Source organism: Brachyhypopomus gauderio, chromosome 15, assembly GCF_052324685.1.
Source record: "Brachyhypopomus gauderio isolate BG-103 chromosome 15, BGAUD_0.2, whole genome shotgun sequence".
Classification (NCBI taxonomy): domain Eukaryota; kingdom Metazoa; phylum Chordata; class Actinopteri; order Gymnotiformes; family Hypopomidae; genus Brachyhypopomus; species Brachyhypopomus gauderio.
In genome coordinates this window covers 22,144,228-22,170,647 of record NC_135225.1, presented here as the reverse complement: position 1 = coordinate 22,170,647, position 26,420 = coordinate 22,144,228, and the positions used below count along the sequence as shown (strand labels likewise).

Here is a 26,420-nt window from a genome sequence, read left to right as displayed (position 1 = left end):
GAACTTGGGTGTCACAATAGACCCAGATCTCTCGTAACTAGGGTAGCGTTCTTTCACTTATGCAACATTGCTAAAATTAGAAACATATTAAATACTAGTGATGCGGAAAAACTAATCCATGCATTCATATCCTCTCATCTAGATTATTGCAATAGTCTTCTAGCTGGATGTTCTGGTCAATCGATAAACAAACTCCAGCTGGTTCAGAATGCAGCAGCGCGAGTTTTAACAAAAACTAAAAAATTTGATCACGGAATGTTATTGAAATTACATCAAGGATCATCTCAACTGAAATACCCCTGTGCCCCAAATTATGCATTCTAGGTTTATTTCCAGAAAGCATGATACTTTCAAATACGAATAAAAAATTGATCAACATATGTCTCCTTCACGCAAAACATAATATAACTTGTAATTGGAAGAGTATGGAACCACCAACAGTGGGTCATTGGTTGAAATCGTTGTCTCAGACTATGGCATTGGAAAAATTAACATTTGCTACTAAAAATAGATCATATCAATTCTGGAACATCTGGGGAACATTTTACAGATTTTTGGAAAAGGATTCTTCAAAAGAGTATTTTTAATGTGAGATTGTAACAGAAGGTTGAATGTCTATTGAGTCTCTTGGCTGATCACTGCATTTCTTTTATTTAGTTTTTGGATGTGTTTTTATTTTATTTTATTATTATTTTTTTCATTTATGATATGTATATAGTTTTATGTATCCAACTTTGTCTATAATGCTTGTTTAAAAAATATATATATATATTTTTTATCACATTAGTCCTGTACTATCGTCATTACACTGGCTGCCAGTTAGATTCCGTATTGACTATAAAATACTTTTATTAACATATAATATGGCTGCATGGCTTAGCTCCACAGTATCTTAGTGAACTTATTGATCATTACAACCCAGCACGTTCACTTCGTTCACAGGACGCAGGCTTATTAACTGTTCCTAGGATCAAAAAGATCACAGCAGGTGGAAGAGCATTTTCTGCTCCACAACTGTGGAATAATCTTCCTGCCTTTATTCGGGTCTCAGACACAGTCTCAATGTTTAAAACTCGACTAAAGACTTATCCGTTTAGTTTGGCCTTTGAATAATCTGTTACATATTTACCACATCACATATCTTTTCCTCACCTGGGGAGTAACACTGCAGTCGGAGCCTACAATACCAGAATCATCACTCCGACACGGAATGAAAACCTGGCGTTCATCACAAGACATTTACATTGACAATATCAACACCCAGAACTTTCATTCTAGTTACCTTATACTTAGCCTGATTGTGTGATTTGTTTGTGACTTGTGTATTCGTCTGTATAATTTGTTTTTGTGTAATTTGTCATTTGTGTTAACGGGCCGCCCAATGGAGGATGGGTTCCCTTTTGAGTCTTGGTCCTCCCAAGGTTTCTTCCTATTCCCCACCATCTAGGGAGTTTTTCCTTGCCACTGTCGCCTCTGGCTTGCTCATTAGGGATTTGGACCCATAGTATTGTTAACCTTGTAAATCCTGTAAAGCGCTTTGTGACAACATATGACTGTAGTCATCAGAATTTTGCTTCTGTTAGTTTCAGTTAGAAACTAAGTCCATGTGTAGAATGTCACAGTCATTTTCCAAAAACACTACTATGCAACACTACTAAGTCAGAGCAAATTATGCTAATTAATCCACATCAGAGATAAAACTAGTACCCAATTCTATTAACATACATGGTCAGTCTAGGTTTAGTACAGCATCGTTAATCAAGACTGAATGTTTTCTGACCAAAACCAAAATATCATTGTCATTTGTAATCAAGATTAATCTGGTGACTGTTTAAGGGTATAGCTACTTACTTCTGCAAGGCATTGGGTTTCATAAGGGAAACATATGGGGGCAACTTCATCAACTCCTAATTTTATTTAAAATGGATCGTATACACACTTGTGGAGTTCTATTATTTTTGACATTACACATCCTAAGAGTCAATGTAATGCCTACTACTGGACTACTACGCTTTGAGCAGTATGTACAGGTGCAAATGTACCTTTGACTTTTCCTCAGTTTCTCTGCGTAGCTCTGACATTTGCTCTTCCATTTCCTCAATAACATCCTTAAGCGTGTCGACCTGGTAGATGAGGTTTGTCTTGTCATTGTCAAGTTGTGCATTAGACACCATGGCCTTCTTGTACTTCTCCTCCACTTCTGAGAGAGACTCCTGCAAGGTGTACAAGAATTGGCCATTATAAAATAACGATACAAGACACAACAATTGATATGTGACTTCAAAGATGGACCCAAAAGAGTACAACAATTACAACAAATACTGTAGCTGGAACGTTTGGTTAAAGAGTAATAATAGATTGCTGAATAGAATTACACAATATAAACTGATAAGTAAGGCCAGACATGACATAAAAACTAGCTAAACATGTAGTGCCCTTGCCATAATATAGCAATTTAGTCCATCGACTTTCAGTGGTTTCTGAAATATACCCGAGTAACATATCTCTTAAGATTTATTAGTTTATGTGTAAAGTTCCAAGTTTACTGCATATTTCTTCACTAGTTATTTCACAAGGGTGTGAAATGAATGTGAAAAGTCACAACACTCAAAATGGAAGCTGTATACCAGAACAGGTAAAAAGTACAAACGCTAAGAACTGTAGTGTTAAACATGCCAGTCAGGTCAGAAAGCTAACCCTGCTCTCACTACATTGAGGAGAGCGGAGTGGGGCATCAAGTCATGCCTCTTGCAGCACACATCATCAAAACAAGGTCTCACACGATCATTTTTACTCTAGGTAGACCCAGAGCACTCACCTTACTACACACTCTGGTGTATATATATAATTTATTTTTGTATATAATGTATATTATATATATATATATATATATATATATATATATATATATATATATATATATATATATAGATATGTATAATATTTTATTTATTTATATATAAAAAAAAAATATATATATATATATATATATATATATATATATATATATATATATATATATATATATATATATATATATATATATAAAGGACCAAATAGATCGATTCATGCAAGGCTCATGCTTTCACACAAGGAGTGAAAAACAGGGCAGGGGTAAGAAGGGTGAGAGTGCAGAGGGCTTGAGGGGTTAGTGGGGTCTCAGAGGAGGAAGAGATAGCATGCACTGAGCCCAGGCCCCTCTACCTTCAGCTCTTTAAGCCCCTGCATGTATCGCCCCTCTACATCCTGAATCTGGTCCTTTAGGTCATAGATGTCCTGTTGAGGAAATTGAAGGAGTGACCAGAGTGAATATGAAGGTAAAGGGCAGGAGAATAAATGGGAAGAATTCACACGATGTCCAAGTTGAACCACTGCATTTTAAAGCGTTTAAATCTGGTCATCCACATACACCAATATTCACAGACACAGCACCAGTTACAGAAAGTGTTAATTGACAAAGAAGTATGACACAATACAAAGGTATTCACAGACAGCTTAACACACGTGCGTGTGCGCACACACACACACACACCCCAAAAAACACACTGGCTTTAATTTTGACAGATTTCTCACTCTGGCTGTTTAAAAGCAAACAAAGAGTGGCTTAAAATAAAAGAATGCAATTTTGAAGTGGCTATCAAAGTAATAAATAAATAAATAAATAGATTTAAAAATTTAATAAATAATAATTTATTTGTATAGCACCTTTAATACACACATGCAAATCAAAGTTACAGAATTTAGAAATAATTATTAAAATAAACAGAAAACCAAACAATAAAATATGACAAATATAAAAAAAATAAATAGAAGAAACCAATTAAATTAAATGTTTAAATAATTAAATAGAATAAAATGATAAATCACAAATTCCCTAACTAAATGCAGATCTAAACAGGAAGGTTTTGAGGGATGGACATGGTCAGCAAAAATACTCAGGTAGGCTGTGGCGTTGACACCATGCTCAATTGGTACTAATGGGCCCAAAGTGTGCTAGGAAAATATCCTCCACACCATTGTACCACCACCAACAGCCTGAACCATTGATACAAGGCAGGATGGATCCATGCTTTCATGTAGCCAAATTCTGATCCTACCATCTGAACGTCGCAGCAGAAATCGAGACTTTTCAGACCAAGCAACATTTTTTCAATCTTCTATTGTCCAATTTTGGTGAGCCTGTGTGAATTGTAGCCTCAGTTTCCTGTTCTCAGCTGACAGGAGTGGCACCCAGTGTGGTCTTCTGCTGCTGTAGCCCATCCACCTCAAGGTCCGACGTGTTGTACGTTCAGAGATGATCTTCTACATGCCTTGTTTATAGTGACTAGTTATTTGAGTTACTGTTGCCATTCTATCAACTCAAACCAGTCTGGCTATTCTCCTCTGACCTCTGGCATCAATGAGGCATTTGTGCCCACAGAACTGCCGCTCATTGGATATTTTCTGACATTTCTCTTAGGGATGCACCGAAATGAAAATTCTTAGCCGAAACCGAAAACCGAAAATGAGGAAACCAAGGCCGAAAGCCGAAAACCGAAACACCGAAATACATTATGCAAATTATTAGTAACATTGGATTTTTGGCTAACCTCACTAAAATCAAGGCATTGCTTTTCAAAGAATAAATCAACTACAAAATTTGATTTGAAAATATTTATTTAGCACTGACATTACAGTAATGCATATTATAAAATAAAATTAGTGGTGGGCCGTTAACGGCGATAACGCTGACAAGGGCCGACCACTAATTAAATTTAACTCGCTTGCAGACCGTTTTTATCTGAGAGGATAAATATATGTATTTTATACGAGTTAAATTTAATTATAACTGACTGGCCTGAAAGATAAATATAAATTCTCTCATAAAAACGTGACGTGAGTTGCAACAACATTAAACAGCTCAGGTAAACACGCTTCTGAGAAATGTCGTCTGCCCTGCAAAACATAACGGGGCTCAATGTGCTCTATTAGCCTACGAAATCCCACATCCTCTACGACAGAGAACGGCTGATCGTCTAAGGCAACGAATTCCATAATTTTTGGTGTAATGTCTTTTGCCTTGGCGCCATCACTGGAAAAATTTTTTGCTAGCCTTTATCCAAATAATCGCGTGCAGGTGGCGATTTTTGTTTGCGTCATCACAACACATTTTTTCGGCCGTGTTGTTTCGGTGATGAAAGTATTTCCATTTCGGCCGAAAATTTTCGGTGGCCGAATTTTCGGTGCATCCCTAATTTCTCTGTAAACCCTAGAGATAATTGTGCATGAAAATCCCAGTAGATCAGCAGTTTCTGAAATACTCAGACCAGCTCGTCTGGCATCACCAACCACACCATGTTCAAAGTCACTTAAATTACCTTTCTTCCCCATTCTGAGTTAATGAGCAGTTGGACAGGTGTACCTAATAAGGTTGCCGGTAAGTGTATGTTTAAAATATATGATTGATTGGTTAGGATTTGCTCATATATTTTATTTAATGGTAGTTGTTATTTTTTATTTATTTTTTATTTTTACAAAATGCTCAGGTTTCACACTGGAATTACAAAATGCCATACATTTCTTGCTTGTAGCTTGTATTTAGTATTTGTGATGTGTGTGTGTGTGTGTGTGTGTGTGTGTGTGTGTGTGTGTGTGTGTGTGTGTATATACACACGATATATATATACGATATATATATCGTATATAAAAATGTAAAGAATTTGGAAGAGAGTTCATGCCTTACCCTCAGCTCATTAATTGAGGCTTCTGGGTCAGCAATTACGCTGGACATATCACCACTGCCCCGCCTGGAGGATGTGCCACCTAGAGAGGCCAGAGCAGCTGCAGAAAGGCCTGGAGTGGCACATCGAGAGGACGGCTGCAGTAGACAAGGTTAGAGATTCATATATACACTGTTAAGAGAATCCCAGTCTTCTGCAGAATGACTTTCATAAAGACTGAATTAATTTATAGGTAAACAAAAACTGTGATTACTTTCCACAGTAATGTTCTAAAATGCTAAAACATCTGTTGGATGCTGTAAATTGTTCCCCATTACTATATAATATTTCATGCAACTACTTAATTATTGGCCTAGAAAACTAATCTCTTAACTATTTCTTAATTCTGGTTAATTTTCAAAGGCCATTCACCTCATTTAACTTGCATGTTCTCTTTCTGAGTTTTCGTTTCACTTTTTCTATTCACAGTATAATTCCACAAGGAGGTGGTACTCACCCGACTGAATGTATCTGAGAACTGCTTGTCAGACTTCTCTTCCAACTAGAAGAAAAAGGATGAAAAATCTTTAGTGTCCATTTTCAATCTGAGACCAAAATAAATTCCAGTCCTGTCTACCTGCAAAAAGTATAATTAGAAATGGAAGGTGAATTGCTTTTTGATTATGAACTGCTTTATAAGCATATATTTTTTCCACACAGTGCAAAGGATCACCAATCTGTAAATTGACATTTATAGTGCAATGATTTGCAATAACAGATTTTCCAAAACGCACAAACACAAACAAGGAAAAATCCACACCCCAAGACACTTGGTTAATGCAAACATTGATTTTGTCAAACCTTTCACAAACCTGATTACTAGAGACTCATCCTCTAAGACTCAACAATGCAAGCATCTTAATCATTCACAATTTCAGTATATTTTTTTTGGCTAAATTATTACAGATTCATTTATGCACACAAAACTCCAATCAACACAATGTGGTTGTGTGCATGCACATTACTATTAGTTTCAAACAATGTGATAGCTAGTAAATACTGAAGTTATCATAAGTGTAGACAGGACTCCAAAACCTCTGCACACATGAAGATAGGTTGAAGCTGACTGGTGAACACACCGCAGCATGCAGCAGGTCACACGACCACTTACACTGTCCAGATCTGGGATGCTCAGATCGTCTAAGTCAGAGACGATGCTGCCCCTGCGATTTGAGCGGCTGAAATAGTCAGCAGCTGTTGCACTAATGTCAGAAAGTTCAGATGACTAAAAAGCAAATGCAAAGTAAAACACAGTTGAAAAGGCCTGTTTCTTTTTTTCTGTTTCTTATTAAGCAATCACAACTAAATTCAATTTAGTCCAGTGATTGGTCATAGTGCTGGATGTGATAATGTCCCTGATGGCTCACCACACTATCCCTTCTCCTGCGGTGATTCTGAGACACAGTACTAGAGGAGTCGTCATCAGAGGAGGACTGGGAGAATGAATGATTGAATGAACAAATGAACAGACAAACAGATAAATAAACAAGTATAATACAGATTCCCCTAATATTCAGAGGGTGTATGAGACATACGCATAATATACAACACGTAACAAAAGCTCACTGCACAGGTAGTAAAAATACAATGAAAAATTCATGCTGCCATTTAGTTTGCACAACAGTATTGACAGACATCTCCTGATTAGTTATTTCACAACAGTTATAAACACATACATAATAAAAAATCTCACATTTACAGCTGGACAGTTGTGCCTAACCAGATAGCTACAGATCATAAGGTACATGAGATCTTCTTTCTCATTCATAACGACAATGCATGTCCACTCAGAATTTGGTTGCACATGCATCTATAAAAATTACACCAGCATGTCTCTGAAAAAGTATGCAGACTTTTTCGAACATGGCTCATCGAGCTCAGTTCACTTATAGAAAGACTACTGCATGCAAACAGGTGAGTGTGCAGTTTTGAAAATGCCATGGTTCTCAGACTGCCTTTAACAAACACTTGCATTCTGCATAACCAGTACATAATGCTTGTTACAAATAACACAAACGTTTGACTGAACTCCAGTGGTTAAACTAGATCCCAATGTTTTGATGACAATAAAAAAGAAGAAACAAAAGAGAGAAAAAGATATTAAAGCCCTCTAATCTACTGATGCAACCCTTGTGAGTGTGTTCACAATGTGCAGCTGCATGCTGTGCTTGTACAGGCTTGTTAGCAGGTACATGGATGCGAAGCACTGTGCGGAGTGCTTACCGCTGGACTACTGCGGGTGGAGCTGGCACTCGAGGAGTACCAGCTGCACTCTGAGGGCTGTGGGCACAAGCATCCCATTCAGACACCTTCCAAATGATACTTTGTCTTACAGCGTTGACATCATATTGCACATACGGTTATTCTGGATACTAGCAACACTTACAGCTCTGGAACTGTATGAGCCACAGAGACCATCATCACATATTGAAGCCTAAGGGCACAACAGTGGAATAACACTATTAAAACCCTAATACATCAAATTAATTTGCTTTTTTTCTTCTTTCCATCTCATACTTTCCATCTTTAATATGCAAGATAGACAATGAAAACAAGTAAAAGCATTGTGGTTTTAATCAATGGACAACCTGACATTTGCTTCAAACAGTGCTTAAATTAAACCTGCACAGAAGAATCATATGCCACTGCCCTTGGTACTCTGTGGAGTCCCAAAGCCACACAAAATTACCATAGATTACTTTGGTTTCTGCCCCCATTCCCATAACACACCTTCAATCCGATATCTGAAACAAGAATCTGAGTACTTTTTCAGTCTGATATACGAGTACTCTTTCAGTTTGGGCTTCCTGCATGCAAAAAGCACTGAAGTAAAAAACTGACCAAGCTGTAGCTTCGTGTCAAACCTGTGGAGGCTGTGGGGGGCGTGGGCGTGGCCTGTGAGGAGACGTGTATGAGTTAAGAGTACCTGGGACACAGTTAGGAATCTATAAACACTCAAACACTCCAGTTATGTGGATGTATGTGGCCAGTAAAGATAAAGGACAGACCCGTGGCTGATAGGTAGAAACAGTGGAAGAGAGAGGAGGCGGCTTTGAGTTCTTTAGACTGGTATAGTTCCTTTGGTCATGATACAATCCAGTCTAAAGAGATGACACATGAAATGCGATTAACTTAATGTAAATATGCAAAAGAGAAAAGCCAAAATTTTGTAATAATGAAGCTGTAAGATGTAAAAAAAAATAAAATAATTTGATTAAATAAAGGAGGAAGCAGGATCCCTAAATATCCACTAGAGTTAAGTTAAACATTAATACAATTGTGTAGGTAGTGTCTAAAGTAAAATTTATTTTCCCATTTCTTCATCAAGAGGAGATGACATTTATATAGGGTGATTTCTGAAGATGATTGTTCCATCATGAGAGAATAAGCAAAGTATTTTAATATACTGAAAGGATGCAGAAAGTAAACTGCAACTAAAATGTCAAATTTGCATTTTATTGAACTCAATTTTACAAGTGAACTGTCTGATTTAGAATTTAGCTCCATTTGTTACAGAATTTGGGTTTTCCCTGGAGTAGCCATTTCCACAGTGTCATAAGTTATGCTGTATATAAAATGGAAGACACCTCAACCACCCAGTGAATGGATGTTCTATGCAGACAGATCAGGTTAAATGTGCTTAACAATCAGCCAAAAGCTATTGGCACCTTCTTAAATACTGTACAATATGCATAGCATGTTTGTGTGAGGAGTAGTTTAGCTGATTACATACATGCACTATATTGCCAAAAGTATTCGCTCACCCATCCAATTTATCGAAATCACTTCCATGGCCACAGGTGTATAAATTTAAGCACCTAGGCATGCAGACTGTTTTACAAACATCTGTGAAAGAATGGGTAATTCTCAGGAGCTCAGTGAATTCTAGCATAGAAATGTGATAGGATGCCACCTGTGCAGCAAATCCAGTGGTGAAATTCCACAGTCAACTGTCAGCTGTATTATAAGAAAAATGAAAGTGTTTGAGAACAGCAACTCAGCCACGAAGTGGTAGGTCTCCAACTTTCTTCAGAATCAATCACTACAGACATCCAAACTTCATGTGTCCTTCAGATTAGCTCAAGAACAGTGTGCAGAGAGCTTCATGGAATGGGTTTCCATGGTTGAGCAGCTGCACCCAAGCCATACATCACCAAGTGCAAAGAATCAGATGCAGTGGTGTAAAACATGCTGCCACTGGACTCTTTAGCAGTGGAGGCACATTCTCTGGAGTGATAAATCACACTTCTCCAACTGGCAATCTGATGGATGTGTCTGGGTTTGGTGGTTGCCAGGAGAATGGTACTTGTCTGACTGCATTGTGCCAAGTGTAAAATTTGGTGAAGAGGGTTTATGGTGTGGGGTTGTTTTTCAGGAGCTGGGCTTGGCCTTTTAGTTCCAGTGAAAGGAACTCTGAATGCTTCAGCATACCAAGACATTTTGGACAATTCCATGTTCCCAACTTTGTGGGAACAGTTTGGAGCTGGCCCCTTCCTCTTCTACATGACTGAGCACCAGTGCACAAAGCAAGGTCCATAAAGACATGGATGGCAGAGTCTGGTGTGGATGAAGTTGAGTCCTGACCTCAACCCCATAGAACACCTTTGGGATGAATTAGAGTGGAGACAGAGAGCCAGGCCTTGTCATCCAACATCAGTATGTGACCCTCACAAATGCACTTCTTGAAAATCTATGGGTCAAAAATCCTCATAAACACACTCCTAAACTTTGTGGACAGCCTTCTCAGAAGAGTTGAAGATGTTCTAGCCGCAAAGGGTGGACCAACGTCATATGTGAGTCAAGGAAGGTGAGTGAATACTTTTGGCAATATAGTGTATGTCCATATTTTGCATATAACAAAATGATATTATTTTCATGCAATAACTAACTAGCTATTGAACAAACTCTGGCAGGCAAGCCTGTGTTAATCTACGCAATAATCAAGATCTTCACCAAGCGTTCATTAACAGTAAAAACTATCATCATCATCAGTCATTACTATTATTAAATTCCTTACTATGGAAGTAGATCTCAGCACAAAGTGCATCACAGATTTATTATTATATTTCTGGTTAGAAAGCACCTGAGGATTAGTGATTACAGAACACCAATTCAGATAAACATTTTGAAATGCAAAGTCAAACAATGCTCAATGTTAAAAATCTTGATACACTGAGTACACAGCATCTGTACTTATTTTTGGCAAGCTGATCTACTAGTAATTGAAAATAATCATATCTTCAATGTCTATTGATAAAGCTTCTATGATGCCATTTTGTATACATATATATTCAAAGGTGGTTCAGACCGTAAGCTAGTGTGCTAGTTAGTGAAATCTCCAGCACTAACAGTCTGATGTGGAATTTTGAATGGTGCCCAGCAAAATGCTAAGAAATATGAATATATGATGAACGAATGCACAACATATGTTGATACTGCGGTGTGTTTAATAATGAAGACGTAACCACAACTCTAAATGAATGATTCTGTGTATTTTCTCTCCTTTATAAGGGTGCAGGCATGTCTCCTAGTGTAATGTGTATCTTCAAGCTACAGGATACTCCTTCCATACTATATTACTGTGTTAAATTGAATAATCTAATCCTGCTGTATCCTAATATCAAAATGTATCAGATTAGATGATTATAGAAGAACACTATTAAAGAAAAACTGCAAATATAAGGATTCACACACAATATTAATCCAGTTAAAAACAGTAAAGTCACCACTGCAAATGCAGTCAGCAGATCAAAGTGGAAAATACTGAGGAAAATTGATTGTGAAATGCCTGTATTTTTACACAGGACATATACCCACATTAAAACCAAAATAAACAAAAAAAAATCAGACTAACAGGGAAAAAAAACTTAATTTTAATCAATGAATTTTATACTCAGGATGTAGGTCAGAACCACTGACCAGCAGATCTTTCCTACTGGAATCAGACTTCCTGTGGAGATCATTATACACAGAGCTCTGCAAGGAAGAGTGCAAATGGTTAACTCTTGCTTTGATGATACACTGAAGGGTAAAAATACTGATCCCCATGATAATCCAGCAAAAAAGGATTTGATATTACACAGATCTCCTCAAAATGACACAACGAATAGTTGTGGTTTTCACACAAGCTAAGCTGCTTCTTTCCAGTATTAATAACAGGGGTAACAAAAAGGCTTTTACTGCTTATAGTTATGATACATGAAAATACCCTAAAGGGCTGCTGCTACACTTATTAATACATCACTATACCTAGCCAAAACACAATCAATACATTTTTGTTTGTTTATCATGATGAAGGGAAAAAATGACTTCCTGCTAACTAAAAGCTCTCAGAGTTCAGTTGCATTGCAGTTTAAAGGCAAATTTTAAATCCCAGTAATAAATCCCATTACTTCATCAACAATGACCACCTGCCTCTCCCTTTTATATGAACAGACCAATCATGAAGAAAGTTATGTGGACATGACTGTATGCTCAGTAGAGTTAATCAAATAATCATACCTTTGGAGCAGTATAACTACATTCAATAAAAAATAGAATGCGTATGAGCACTGCGCTATAAAATCACTTCATCTCTCTTTTGAAAATGTAATAATATACAAAAAACAGATGTTATAATCCATCAGGAAAGTGAAAGATTATGACAATCATGATCAAGACAGTCATGAAAATCATAATAATTCACCATGTGAATTATACATACAGTGGAACGAGAGCTCTTCAAAGAGGAACTACTGAGGAGGCCATCAGACTGCAAAGAGAGCAGGTCATGGAAATCAGGTCACAGAGAAATTCACAGAAATATCCAACAACTGGCATGCAGCTAAAGCTGACAAATGCACAGAAAATACCTTTCTGTGCCTTGCGTTCTCACTAGCAAATTTAGGAAACACAAGAATTGCGCCCTGTATTATATGTATTTAAATGTTAAAGAACAGAGTGCAATTAGCATAAAACACTGCCTGGAAACATCCAGAAGCATCAGGCTTATAGCCAAGTGTCATATCCAAATGTTTGCATGATTCACAAAAAAGTCCCTTGTCTATATACAAATGTTACACAAAATACTGTTATAGGTTATACTCAAAATCCAAGAGGTTACAATGACAGTCAAAACAAACAACTTATTATTAAACAACTATACAAGAAATCAGGTGTTTTTGCAGATGTTTTGTTACTAGTGTATTGGAGGTCTTGGTCCTCCCAAGGTTTCTTCCTAATCCCTGCAATCTTAGGGAGTTTTTCCTTGCCACTGTCACCTCAGCTCTGTAAAGCTGCTTTGTGACAACATGTTGTAAAAAGCGGTATATATAAAAAATTTGACTTGACTATTAAACCAAATATATTATGGGGACCAAGAGTTTTAACAAAGCTAAATGTTGGAAGTCAGATGTTCATCTCAGTATAAACTAGGGATGCAGGGCCGGCGCCACGGGGGGGCGAATGGGGGCATCGCCCCCTCAGGCGAGGTGTCCCGCCCCCTCAATGTAAAAAATAAGACCCATTTATTTTACAACAATCGCTACATGGTGCTCCCTCGGCCGCTCGACAATCGTTACACGCATTGTGTAACCCCCCCCGCTCAACAACTTACGTTCGCCCCCCCCCCCGAATTTTTTTGACGCCCCCTCACTGTATATGTTCTGGCGCCAGCCCTGTAGGGATGTCCCGATCCAGCTTTCTGAACTTCCGATCAATATTGTAAATTGTATTTTAAAAAGTGGCAGTTTGTCACGCCTCGCAAACGTTTCTGCCAGTGTTAGTTGTGTAGGAGCTTTCTTTTTGTCTTTGGTTTTCTTTAGAAACTCTTCATGTTGTTTATGGTGGTATTTCGCTAAATGCTTGATTGGTTGTATTAAAAGTTCTTACAGCTTTACCAACACGCTTGACTTTACTGTGGCATATGGTAAGGTAAAATAATCCAACACAACTGACATTTTTACAGATAACTTCAAATTTACATGGCCGTCTTAATGGTTAGGAGATGCCACCGAGCTAAATTGGGGAAATGCTATGAGCGTGTGCTGAAGGTCTGCTGGAAAATGTGGACCGGATTTTGCTCTCAATGGCAAAAACATAGCAAAAACTGGAATGAATTATCTAAATGGGTGCGCGGGAAAATGCAGGTTGGACAAAAAAAAAAAAAAAAAAAACTGGATCGGGAGTCTGGATCTGCATTTTCTTATATTTCATATTTTTTGCAAATATCGGCGGCCGATCCGATCAAAATATCAGATCGGGACAAGCCTAGTATAAACTTTTATCTTCCCTTTAGCTTCTCATTTCCCTTTAAAGTCATCCCTGAAAAATGTCTTTCTATGTTTCCGCAAGAAGTAGGAAGCACTTGAAGATGCTGACTGATTCAGCAATTCAATTACTAAGATAACAGACTGAGGCCTACATTCAGATTTTTTGATAAGCAGTTTGGTAGACAGACACCACCACTGGTATTTGAATTAATAAAAGCCAAATTCAAAGATACAGAACATCAGAGGACACTGTTCTTTATTCTCTGAATTTGTTTTGATTTGTTTAAAAGTCAAATGTAGAGCATTTTAAGGTAAATTTTTACAAAGGGTACAGTTTGCCATGCAGCTGAAAGACGTGCCCTCAGCTAAGGAAGTCAGTCATGAGTGCAGATGCATATGCCTTAAAATCACTGACACATGAACTAATAACAATTCTCAGTGCAGCATCACAAGCAGCAAGAGAGAGAAATGTAAATACAGAAACGCACCACCAAGCCTTTCTTTCTGGTGGTGCCAGCTCGGCTGGAGCCATGAGAGTTGCCTAGCAGTGAAGACGATGATGACTGAGAGAAGGAAGACATTGAAAAGTAAGCAAACCTATCTGTTAAATTTGGAATTTCATTTTAAACAAGAAATAAAACTAAAATCTAAGTCTGCAACTATAAATTAGCCACCCACAATACTAGAAACCATATTGGCTTTTTTATTGCTCTTTATACTGGATGTTTAGTTTGTACTTCATAAGTTGTACTGATAGAAAAGCCAGTACATTCTGACATCAACTTTACTGTGAGTTTCAATTGAGATTTTGGCATTGCATCATGTATAGGTCAAATCATAAAGTAATTTATAGGATCAAAATAAAACTGAACACACAGTATTTCTCCAAGCGTGCACCACTTAAATACTTTCAAGCAAAAAGTCTCACAGGCGAAACATTTTTTTGTGTTTACACACCCTGTAACTTCCACTACTTTGGACAGACATGGCATCATCTTCGAGGCCCTTCTATGGAAAAACAGAGATGAGAAGACAGACAGGAGAAAGCCAAGTAGTAAAGGAAGGAAAAACATATGGAGATGTTTGAGAACAACAGAGGAAGCAGCAGATACAAACCAGGCGACTATGGCCTCTGGAGCGGTGGCTGTGCCGGGCCTTCTCTGTGTCTGCCTGAAGTTACATGAGAAATCAGACAAATGTGGTGGTGGGTGGAGTAAGCACATGACAGCTTTAAACTCTCAGAGCCCACAAAAGAAAAACACAAAAAGGTAATTTATAATCGAGAAAGTTAGTATAAGGAAGCACATTCAAAGAAACTTCTAAGATTCAGATAGCAATCAAGTTTCCAGACTAATGCCATATTGATGGCTCATGGCCCACAAAAATAACATAGGATGATTGGGGAGAAAAAAAAAGTTTTAAAAAATTAATGAAGAAAAATAAATAAATAAATAAATGGCATACACTCACCAGCCACTTTATTAGGTACACCTGTCCAACTGCTCATTAACTCAAATGTCGAATCAGCCAATCACATAGCAGCAACTCAATGTATTTAGGCATTTAGACATGGCCAAGACGATCTGCTGCTACATCAGATCGCATCCGTTGGAGGTGCAACTTAAAGAAATAAATGGAACTAAATGAAAATGTTTATTGAATTCTATTGCACAAGCTTATCATCGTCATTGAGGAAAAAATTATTACAAAAAAAATCGAAATCGTTTTATCACCAAGCACTACAATGAACCTTGAGGCGGATGGGATTAGGGTTGCAACGGTATGAGATTTTCACGGTATGATAACCGTCTCAGAAAATACCGCGGTATCACTGTTACAGTTCGTATATTGATGGGTTTATACTTTCACTAGTGACCGTAGCGCGCGACTCCGCACAGTTCTCCTGTGTTAACAAATACGAGCCTCTTGTAATTCCAGGACGAAACATGAGAGAATGTGAAGTTGTTAAGATTGGGCGTTTTGAACATAAACAACCATTAAATAATGTGATAAAGTGAATTATTTCGAATAATTTCGAGTATATGTATAAATATTTAACTTAATTAAGTTTAACGTGCTGGGAAACATTGAAATGGACCCTGAAAGTGACGTACAAGTGCTTGAATTCCACCTTATAAAGGTGTATGAACCCTGCAAACATGACTTTGTTCATTGCGCTGAGGCGCGGCGCGCGCAAAGTTACAAAATTCAAGAGCTGCACGACCTCGCGAATCGACAGCGCGCGAGACCCTCGCGCACGGCTAGCCAACACGATTACGTCATTTTCGCCGCTGATTTTAGTTTAGCCTTTTTTTTTGTAAAAAATTTGTTAAGTCTGATGCACTTTCTGCCATTCTCACCGCTGTGTGCAGAGTAGCTGAACCGGAGCGGAGTTGCGGATGCGCGGGTGAGTTTCTCCGCTGGCTTGCCTTTTACCGGTAATAAGCAAACGCACACGGTATGATAACCGTGCATTTTAATACCGTGGTATACCGTGAAACCGGTTACCGCTGCAACCCTAGATGGGATACAACAGCTGGTGCCACTCCTGTCAGCTAAGAACAGGAAGCTGAGGCTACAATTTGCACAGGCTCACCAAAACTGGACAATAGAGGATTGGAAACGTTGCCTGGTCTGATGAGTCTCGATTTCTGCTGCGACATTCAGATGGTAGGATCAGAATTTGGCGTCAACAACATGAAAGTATGGATCCATCCTGCCTTGTATGAAGGTTCAGGCTGGTGGTGGTGCAATATTGTGGGGAATATTTTTATGACCGATATTCTGATGGCTACTTCCAACAGGATAACGTGCCACGTCAAAGTGTGAATCATCTCAGACTGGTTTTTTTTTCTTTCCACGACAATGAGTTCACTGTACTCAAATGGCCTCCACAGTCACTAGATCTCAATCCAATAGAGCACCTTTGGGATGTGGTGGAACAGGAGATTCACATCATGGATGTGCAGCCGACAAATCTGCAGCAACTGTGTGATGTTATCATGTCAATATGGACCAGACTCTCTGAGGAATGTCTCCAGTACCTTGTTGAATCTTTGTCACGAAGGATTAAGGCAGTTCTGAATGCAAAAGGGGGACCAACCTGGTACTAGCAAGAAGTACCTAATAAAGTGGCAGGTGAGTGTATGTTTCAACTTAACATTTTTTGGTATGTAAAATGTAAAGAAGATCATATAATATTAGATTAGACTGGAACTGAAAAGAAAAGGTGCTGCCATTTTTTATTAAACTATTATAGTATAAAAGGTTAACTGAGTACTACAGTGGCTTGCAAAAATAAAAATGTATGCCATTTATTACAGTAGTAACTAAATTACTAAGTGATGCCACATTGTCACTAGGTAAATTAGCTGGGAAAAAAAGTACCACTATTTCTTGACACATCTTGAAAAACAGTCAGTTTGAAACTGAACAATAACACATTTAACAAATGTGAATATAAATGTAAGATTTTGTGTTTATTATAGTATAAAATACTCATCTGCTGACTTAGTTATGATTTCTGCTGCATGTTTTGATTATGGTTATGTTTTACCAATACAGATTGGGCATATGGACTTCAATTTGACAAGTCTTGAAATCACAGCTAAGGCAATGTCTAATGTTTATGCAATGCCCAACATGCAAATACAACTTTCTAAAGTACAAAGCTTTCACTGGATAGAAAAACATGTCTCATGTATCATGAGTTATTATGTCCTGAAGGCAGAAAACATTAGCAGTTTCCCAAACCTCAGTGCTCACCTCTGATAACAAGGCAGCATGCGAAACAGGCCATGAGATTTATTAACTCAGAGTTCAGATTTGTCTAGTGAGATGCGTCACCATACTTTAACCAAAAATGCAGTTTCATTTGGGAGAGTGATTTCTTGCCACAGGATGGCTGAGTGCATTTCGGGTTGGCTCAAGTACACTTCAGGCATTAGTCTGGAGTCACAGACATGATGAAACATGCAGCAGCACAGTGAACGAACAACCCATTTACACAACTACAGGTGGTAAATAACTGGTATAGAGGCCGCATTTCAACCACAACCCACAACACACTCGCCTTGCTCAAAGGTCAAAGACTAATGTCGTTTCAGCATTCTTTAAACAATAAGGTCCCTTTGGACATTATACATGTTCACAATATACGGAACAGTATAAAATATACACAGCATAAACAGCCAGGTGTCCTAATTTAGAGATGTTTAAATATTGGGGAAAATCACAGAGCTTAGTGCAATAAATGTTCTCATGTGTAAAGCTAAAAAACAAAAACTAAGCACAGATGAGTTCAGTTGTGCCAAAAATTCTTTACACCCTGACATGAGAGGAAGGCACGTTTTGTCAGCAACAAACCACACTTAAGTTAGTTCATGCATCAAATTAATAAATTCAGTGGATCATGCAGTTACTATTCCTTGAAAAACTAACAAAATAAATAAATAAATAAATAAATAAAGTTGACACAAAACAAACCAAGATATTAAAATTTAAATTCATGGGCAGATATATCTCTGGCTAGCTTGAAACAGAAAAAAGCAACATCGCTGCTTTAATGCTTTTACACCAAGATAAAAGTCACTAGCTGAAAATGAAAATTCCAGAACAATTTAGGGTTTTAATGAGAGTTTAAACTTGGAGAGCTCTTGTCTTTTTTACCTCACAGGTGCATTTTATACATGCACACTGTATCAATCATTATTTATTACTAGTGTTTTTCTATCATAACTGCTGGATATAGGACTATTCTCAATACAACGCAAACTAACATGGTAGTGGGTGTTGCACTAGTATCAGTGAATCATGCACAGCAGAGTCGACGGTCTGCCACCATTACATGTGTTGTCTACATCAAGACTACTGCCACTAATCAAGAAGAGCAAGAAGATGAGGAAAATTGTTAATGGTAACCAAGAGGCTCTAATCCTCTTCTGTAAAGTTAAAGCACAAAGACAGACACAACAAACAAAACAAACTTTGTCCACACAACCAAAACAAAGTTTGTTCTGGAGAGAGGATCTAGATCATCATCTAATATAATGAAAGGAATCTAGATTCAAGAACACATTTACCTCCTTATTGTTGAGAGATTCAACTATTAACCAAACACAATCACACAAGTAAAAGTAATCAGGCATGAGACATGAAACATTTATCAAAAAAAAAAGTGATCAAAAATGTTCTGCTCCAGTACCCAATATGAAAACGTCCTAGCTATAAAAAACCTCTACACTCCAGCCAAATAAATTTAGTCAACAAAAAACATGCTACCATGCTGCACACAAGTCATACCATTACTGGGTGTGGTTTTGTCTGCTTTTAGGAACGCATTTTAGAAACTCTTGTAACGAATGTTATTAGTTTAGAGAAAAAAATCCATGCATGTCTAAACTGATCCAATTCATGTCATACCATCCACTGGTGGATTTGCCCCCACTTCCTGCTAGAGGAGGAGTGGTGGTACGAGAGCTGGGAAGGAAAAAGCCAGAAGAAAAATCTGCATCTCACTAAAACATACATGGAGGAAGGAAGGATAGAAAAAAAACAAGTCAAACCGAATTTTTTTCCAGCATCATCCTGCTGTTTAAATGTATTAATGGGAGGTTATGCATATGCTGTTTTGTATACATGTTAAAACGGCATTATGATAACTGGATATGATGTATTCACAGGATACTCTAGAGGCAAACACTGTTTGACATCTTTCAATTTATCTAGAAAAGAGATGTTTGCCCTCACTGCCAAAGGGGTACTGTATTAGGGCTGAACGATTAATTGCATTTGCGACAATCTCGCGATATTTTAAAACGCGATTCTCTAATCGCACAGGCTGCGATTTAAACTGGTCACGTGACTTGGGAGCGAGCCGAGCCGAGGACAAACGGAGCAAACTCGAGCAGGAGGCAGGGAGGTGGAGAAGTGAAGTTAACACAGCGCACTTTAACTTGTTGCACAATGGCTTCAGGCTCGACAGAAGCTGACACAACTGAAAGTCTAGTACCAAAGAGGGGCAGCACATCAGTTGTGTGAAATTACGTTGGCTCTAAAAAAGATGCTGCTCAACGTCAGGTACCCTGCAAAACGTGTCTTGCTACTGTTGCTACGACGCGAGGTAACACTACAAACCTTCTTCAGCATTTAAAAAAACACCACAAAGCCTTGTATGATATTTGTAAGGCTAAAATGCCAACGACCAGTGCTGCGTCTTCAAATACGCCAAAGTGTTTCTCTGCGCTTATACAGCCTTAGTATGCGGTGAGCAGCGAAATAGATAGATAAAAAATTGCAATTAGATTATTTTCCACAATCGTTCAGCCCTATACTGTATGCATGTGATCCTGAACCTAAGCATCCATTCCCTGCATGTTTGCCTACAGGGTCTGAAAGTTTATTACAACAGTAAACTACACAAAAAAATTTATTTTAAAAACATGTATAAAACCAGCCATATCAAAACACAAGAAAAAAAACCCCAAATAATATAAAAATAATTTGACGAAACACCAGTGTTTGGCCAGACCCCATTTTAGAATAAAATGTAAATATTTATATAAGTTCTGGGCCACGTTCTTAAGAACAGACTACTTGGAATCTTCTGACTGAAAAGTAATTTCTGAATCATGTTTCTAAATGTTTCAAGTCTTAGATATTCTTGCAAAGTGTAGATTTGAGGGCTCAACCACACACTATTTTTACAGGATTAGAATGCTAATTTGTATTTCCAAGTTTAGGAATACTCAATTTCAAAAGACCAATAAAACAAAAAAAGATTAACCTTCAACATCAGTGTTATCCGCAGTCAATAAATAGTATTTGCATGTTGACAATATTCATCCAATTTCATTCCATTTTTGCATGTGAACTCCATTTTTCAGAAGAATTTAAATTTCTCTCTCTTTGTTCAAAGCAGACGGTGTTTGTTGCTCTGCCCAGTGAAGATGGCATTACCTCTTTCTGCTGCCTCTCCAGCTCCTTCATCCTGATGTCTCGTGCCTCGGCTCTCGCGGCCCTCTTGGCAGCGAGCCTGGCCTCTGCCTACACAACAACACACACAACAATCACATTTATGAACAAACCTCGACCCAACTCACAAACACGATTCTTGGATTTGTGAAACTGAAGATATACAAGTTACCATAAAACTGCAGTGCCATGAAACTATAATGTCTCTGTAAAGCAGTAACCTAATCAGATTCTTTGTAAACATTTTGGAGGCGTAGGTATCAACTACTGACCACATGACTTTGGAAAGTATTTTGAACATTTAATAATTGAGTGCTAACTCTTATAATCATATGGTGCATTTGTCTTTTTAGGCAACTCGTATGAAAGACATGTGTGTCAAACTATGGTGCAGCTATAGTTTACTACACTTTAAAGACTCCTGTGTGTAGCATTTAGTAAAAGATGATTTTTAAAGCCCCATCAGCAACTCCTTAGATTATTTACTGACTACTTTGACATCTGAACTAGTGCTCTTTAGACAGGGCACAGGACTTAAATGAAGGCGAAACTTTAAAATGAAAAAAATCTATATTAAAAAATTTTGTTGTTTAAGGCTCTGATAAGACTTGCATCTTGTAAAGAGATTCTCAGTTGTCAGAGGTCAAATTTTCCATATATTCAAATGAAGTTGTTTATTGCCTAAAAACACTACCAAAAAAAATAAAAACATAAAATGTACATATTGCCATTACATCTCGCAGTGCCATTATATCTAAATGTCTCCATAATGCAGTAACGTTAGCTTTGCTTCATCGGATTCTCAAATTCAATATACAAGACAGATTTAATTCTCAAGTCTCAGTTTTGGTCATAAATACTTGAGACAATAACATGACACCATTCAATCCAATATTATGGTTTGTTTGGCATGGAATTAGGTGAAAGATAATATCGTACCAAGTCCAGGTATGCCCAATTATCTTCATTTTTAAAAATTAGTTAAAAGGCTTAATAAGATAATTTATCTTTGATGACAAAACAAGACTTTTTTCACTCATAAGTTTGACTAAGTTTTTTTTTTCTTTTGTGGAGTGGATGTGGCACGTCTTAGAACTGAACTTTGGTCCCAGTAAGCAGACTCTGCCCTCAGGAATAGACTGGCCTAATACAGTTTAGCCACTGAGGAGCCTAAAAGTATGAAACTCTTCTAACCAATCCTAGTGCTATGGTAAATTGATTAAATGCATCTGCTTAAGTTCCAAATTCCAAATTGATTCACAAAAACTAGTTTCCTGATTATTTTAAGTTAGAATGCACACACAGAAACATTATAGAAAAGAAAGAATTCATTACATTTCACTTAATAATCAGAAAAGCACATTTATATTGAAAACAATATTATGTATTTACCATTACATATTTAAGATATGTTTGTTTCTTGTTCTTGTTTGTTTGCTTGTTTAGAAAAACCCATTAATTTCAAAGCTTGGTTACTAGTGTGATAGTAATAACCTAGCTTTATTGTATGACAAAGCTATCACTAACATGTATTGTTTGGTATTGTTTGATGTTGCACTTATAGTTGTCTGATTTAGGGCGTACTCACACTAGGCACGGTTTGCTGGTTCCGTGCTGGGGCCCGGTTATCCCCCCTCCCCACTCCCCCTCTGGCCTGCACTCACACTGGCTTTATCAACCCGGCCCGAGCACGCTTACGTCATCACAACGGCGCTTTATTTGGAAAAAAAGCACGCTTGCACAAAACTATGGAGTTCACGATTCTTTTTTTATTGTATTTTTGGAGTCGTTTTGGGAGTGCAGAAACACGGTGCAAGCACAGAATTATCGATAATTTAACACAACGATTGTCTGTTAATCGCTTTGCCGCTATGACTGTTTAACGTGAGCGTCGCATCACTGATGTCATGTTTGAGTTCCAGCGAAATGAACCAATCAGACGAGGCACCAAGCGGGCCCGAGCACGGATAGCGCTCACACTATAAGCGAACCGTGCCCGAGTCCACATGAATCATGCCCTGGCCCACCTCTTCAAGCGGGCCCGAGCACGGTTAACTGATCTGGGCCCGGATCACAGAGCCTAGTGTGAGTACACCCTTAGAGTTTATACGCATTTTGCTTCTTTCTAGGTAACAGTATTGAATCTTATATTTCAGCAGTATTCTAGTTAGACAGTACCTTGGACTCTGACCTGCTGACTGACTAGGATACAATCTAGGATACACATCACTCATAAGAGCAAGATCACAGCCTGCTAAAATATTTGCCAACATGATTTTTTTTTTTCTTGGTTGAAATGGTCATCACTACACTCAAAGTTCAAAGTGGACAATCATATATTATATGGTAATCATACATTATATATATATATATATTCTGTTTGCACTGCATAGAATCAGAGACTGCGATTTTTCTGTATAGATTTTACTGTAAAGGGATTACATTTTAATATGCCAGGTCATTGCTCATTATTTGGAAAAAATTTAATGGAATACCCATCTTTAGTAACTAGTAAAACTAAATGATACAACCTCAAACACCAAAATCATGGGTTCAATTTCCAGACAGGACATGTCACATTGATAAATATATTAATCGTTCTGGGTAAGAACACTGACCAAATGCTATGAAAATCTAAGTGACATACAGTATGTATAGACACATTATGTACACTGTGATTCATACAGCCTGCAAAAATAAATTATTACTATTTCTATTTTTGAAAGTTTCGTACATTGTAGCACTCCCCCACCCCCCACACCTGCCTAAAACTTTTGCACAGTACTGTATACCTACTATAACCAAAGACGTAATGACATACACAAGTTTTCCAAAAAGGAGCAGGAGGTTTCATCAGAATTACTCTCTTGTTTAACATCCCTTACACTCACGATGAAGGCTGACTTTACCATTTATTAACAAACTTTACCATACTTCATAGCTGAGATATTATCAATTAGTGTTTTCTACAAATAGTCTACACAATTTATATCGAGACAAAAATCTACTTGTGTGTAAAAATAACTAAGCAAACTGACAAAGTTTTACAAATTCTTTTAAACATCTAACAACTGAACTGAGATTAGCTAAAATCATTTTCTTATTTTGAGCCAAATGGAATGAACATATTACTCTTTTAAAGAGCTTACTAAAATTGCACTATCCAGACATGCTGGCCTGACTGTGACCCATCAACATACACATAGTGATTACAACCAATGGTACATCTACTAAATACTGTACTAATTAAATGGTACATCTAGTAAATCATATTTTTCTTTCGGCAATTCCCGTTTAGGGGTCGCCACAGCGGATCAAACTCCTCCATCTGGCCCTGTCCTGAGTGTCCTCCACTGACACACCAGCCACTCTCATATCCTCTACCACTGCATCCATAAACCTCCTCTTAGGTCTACCTCTCCTCCTCTTGCCTGGAAGTTCCATCTTCAAGACCCTCCTACCAATATACCTCTCCTCCCTCCTCTGTACATGTCCAAAACATCTAGTACATCTAGTAAATATATATATAGTAATATATTTTTCAAGGGGGTATATATTTTATACAATTATATATTTTTAACTGACATTCACTATATTGAATTGACATTTACTTTGATATAAAATGTTTTTGTTATAAATTCACCAGAAAGTTATAATGACTTATACTGCTCATGATTCCATGACTGATTTTGATTTACAAAAAACAATAAAAAGGAAAACATTCTGGATGAAAACGAAATAAAATAAACCATTAAACATACAAAGTTAATTTAATATTAGGAACATACTATCTATAAAGTTAAAACTAGTAGCTTTGATTTTGTTGTTTTTCGATTAACTACAAGCGATGCAATTACATTTTTTGAAAATATACATTTTCATTACTGTATTTTTTACATTCTTAGAACTACACTGTAAAAATATCTTTCAAAAAGTTCTCTAAACATAAGAATATAACTGAACTAAAATAAATTAGTAGGCAGAGTTCAAAAGTATAATATTGAGTAATTAAAAAAAATCAGATGGAACTTATTACAAACCAACTTCATTGTTGATGCCACTTATAATTATATGTTACTTGTAAACAGTACTAACAAATTTAGTTAACACACATGCACTTCAAGTCAGTTGCATTTTTTACAGTGTTTCCCTGTCTATGCAGGGGCTTCGGCACCTTTCTGCGAGAATTCACGTTTGTAGTCAGGATCATAATTTACAACTTCTGATGAAAGGTAATGTATATAAATATCAAGCTGTAAAAAATAAATATTGTAAAAATATTAGCTGTACAAATGTGTGAAAATAAATTAATCTTTGTAAAACAATGTTTGGAAGATCAGAATGTTAAGACCATTGGTATATCCATTAAATGAAGTTTCTTGCCCACTTCCGTTTACAGCTCACACTGCAGTCTTGAGGTTGTTTTGGTATATTCCATGCATAGTTTATTTATCCCATTCTGATTAATAAAGGTTTTTTAATAATGCTCACCTTTTTTCATAAAGATTGTTCTTTACTACTTTAGGTTAAAATATTAAAGTAACCATCTTGACAATTTTTTTTGAAGTTGTGATTCTCTTAACTAAAATTGCTTTGTTCTGAAATTGATTCTATGGACAAAATTATGTTTGTTAAATGGATTCATCATTTAAATTGATATGTTGAGTTGGGCTGGCCTTAGACTCCAAAAGTTACAATTTGTAATTACAAAATTACTAAGTGTCTATAGCTGCACATCTACCGCTTCTGAGCCTTCATCATGAGACTTGAACTAGAAATTTGAGCCCCTCTTTTAGCAGAAACGGACACCAGCAAACGGCATAGCATAAACTCCAGTAACTTGTGTTATAAGTCCAGACTTGATGCAAAAGGTTTTAGCAGTGTAAAAATGTGCTTGTGTAATGAGATGCACAGTTCTGAAGGTCCTACACTGATTTCAGAATGTTACATTTGATTCTTATAACAAAGAAACTTTTTCAATAAAACAGAAGCTTTTGTATTTGTATTTTTTTAAAGCATTCCATATGTGGGTCATTGATCAACATGAATCCTAGGTTTAATCCAACAAAGTTTACGCAAGTGTACCTAAAAGAATGATTTTGAATGGAAAGGGTGGCCACACCAAATATGATTTAGGTTTCCTTTGTTCACTTTGCATTGTGTTAATTAACAAAAATAAAATAATTAACTTTTCTATTTTTGAAAGCATTCTTATGTTGCAGCATTTTTTTCCTACACCTGCCTAAAGCTTTTGGACAGTACTGTATACCTACTATAAGCTAGGAATTGTTGACGATGTACACAAGGTTTCCAAAAAAGCAGGACATTTTGTACAGAAGTCCATCAGCTTTGCTTATATTTCAATTCACTCATGGATGGATGGATTCACTCATGAAGATGGATGGTTGAATGAATGGATGGATGCACTGACTCACTCACA

At 37.2% G+C, this 26,420-nt stretch overlaps 1 protein-coding gene and 1 long non-coding RNA gene across 15 annotated transcripts in view; one reads left to right on the top strand and one right to left on the bottom strand.

Annotated features, from left to right (window-relative positions):
- lrrfip2 (leucine rich repeat (in FLII) interacting protein 2) overlaps window positions 1-26,420 on the bottom strand; it is a 69,563-nt gene that overhangs the window by 21,987 nt on the left and 21,156 nt on the right. For 3 of the 14 annotated variants that reach the window (XM_076974999.1, XM_076975002.1, XM_076975006.1), the window contains exons 3-19: window positions 20,966-21,052; window positions 19,430-19,486; window positions 15,125-15,178; window positions 14,966-15,016; window positions 14,497-14,571; window positions 12,463-12,510; window positions 11,679-11,735; window positions 8,768-8,860; window positions 8,601-8,654; window positions 8,146-8,193; window positions 7,983-8,039; window positions 7,127-7,192; window positions 6,871-6,984; window positions 6,217-6,261; window positions 5,723-5,857; window positions 3,205-3,276; window positions 2,043-2,213 (exon numbers count right to left, since the gene is read on the bottom strand). In XM_076974999.1, the coding sequence (XP_076831114.1) occupies window positions 2,043-2,213; window positions 3,205-3,276; window positions 5,723-5,857; window positions 6,217-6,261; window positions 6,871-6,984; window positions 7,127-7,192; window positions 7,983-8,039; window positions 8,146-8,193; window positions 8,601-8,654; window positions 8,768-8,860; window positions 11,679-11,735; window positions 12,463-12,510; window positions 14,497-14,571; window positions 14,966-15,016; window positions 15,125-15,178; window positions 19,430-19,486; window positions 20,966-21,052 (1,284 nt within the window). The remainder of the gene's footprint in view (window positions 1-2,042; window positions 2,214-3,204; window positions 3,277-5,722; window positions 5,858-6,216; window positions 6,262-6,870; window positions 6,985-7,126; window positions 7,193-7,982; window positions 8,040-8,145; window positions 8,194-8,600; window positions 8,655-8,767; window positions 8,861-11,678; window positions 11,736-12,462; window positions 12,511-14,496; window positions 14,572-14,965; window positions 15,017-15,124; window positions 15,179-19,429; window positions 19,487-20,965; window positions 21,053-26,420) is intronic. The other 11 variants (XM_076975007.1, XM_076975009.1, XM_076975011.1 and 8 more) reach the window with 6 other exon arrangements.
- On the top strand, window positions 16,894-24,531 carry LOC143476695 (uncharacterized). Its single transcript, XR_013121356.1, has 3 exons — window positions 16,894-17,146; window positions 20,928-23,065; window positions 24,279-24,531. It is a non-coding gene; the product is annotated as an uncharacterized LOC143476695 (long non-coding RNA).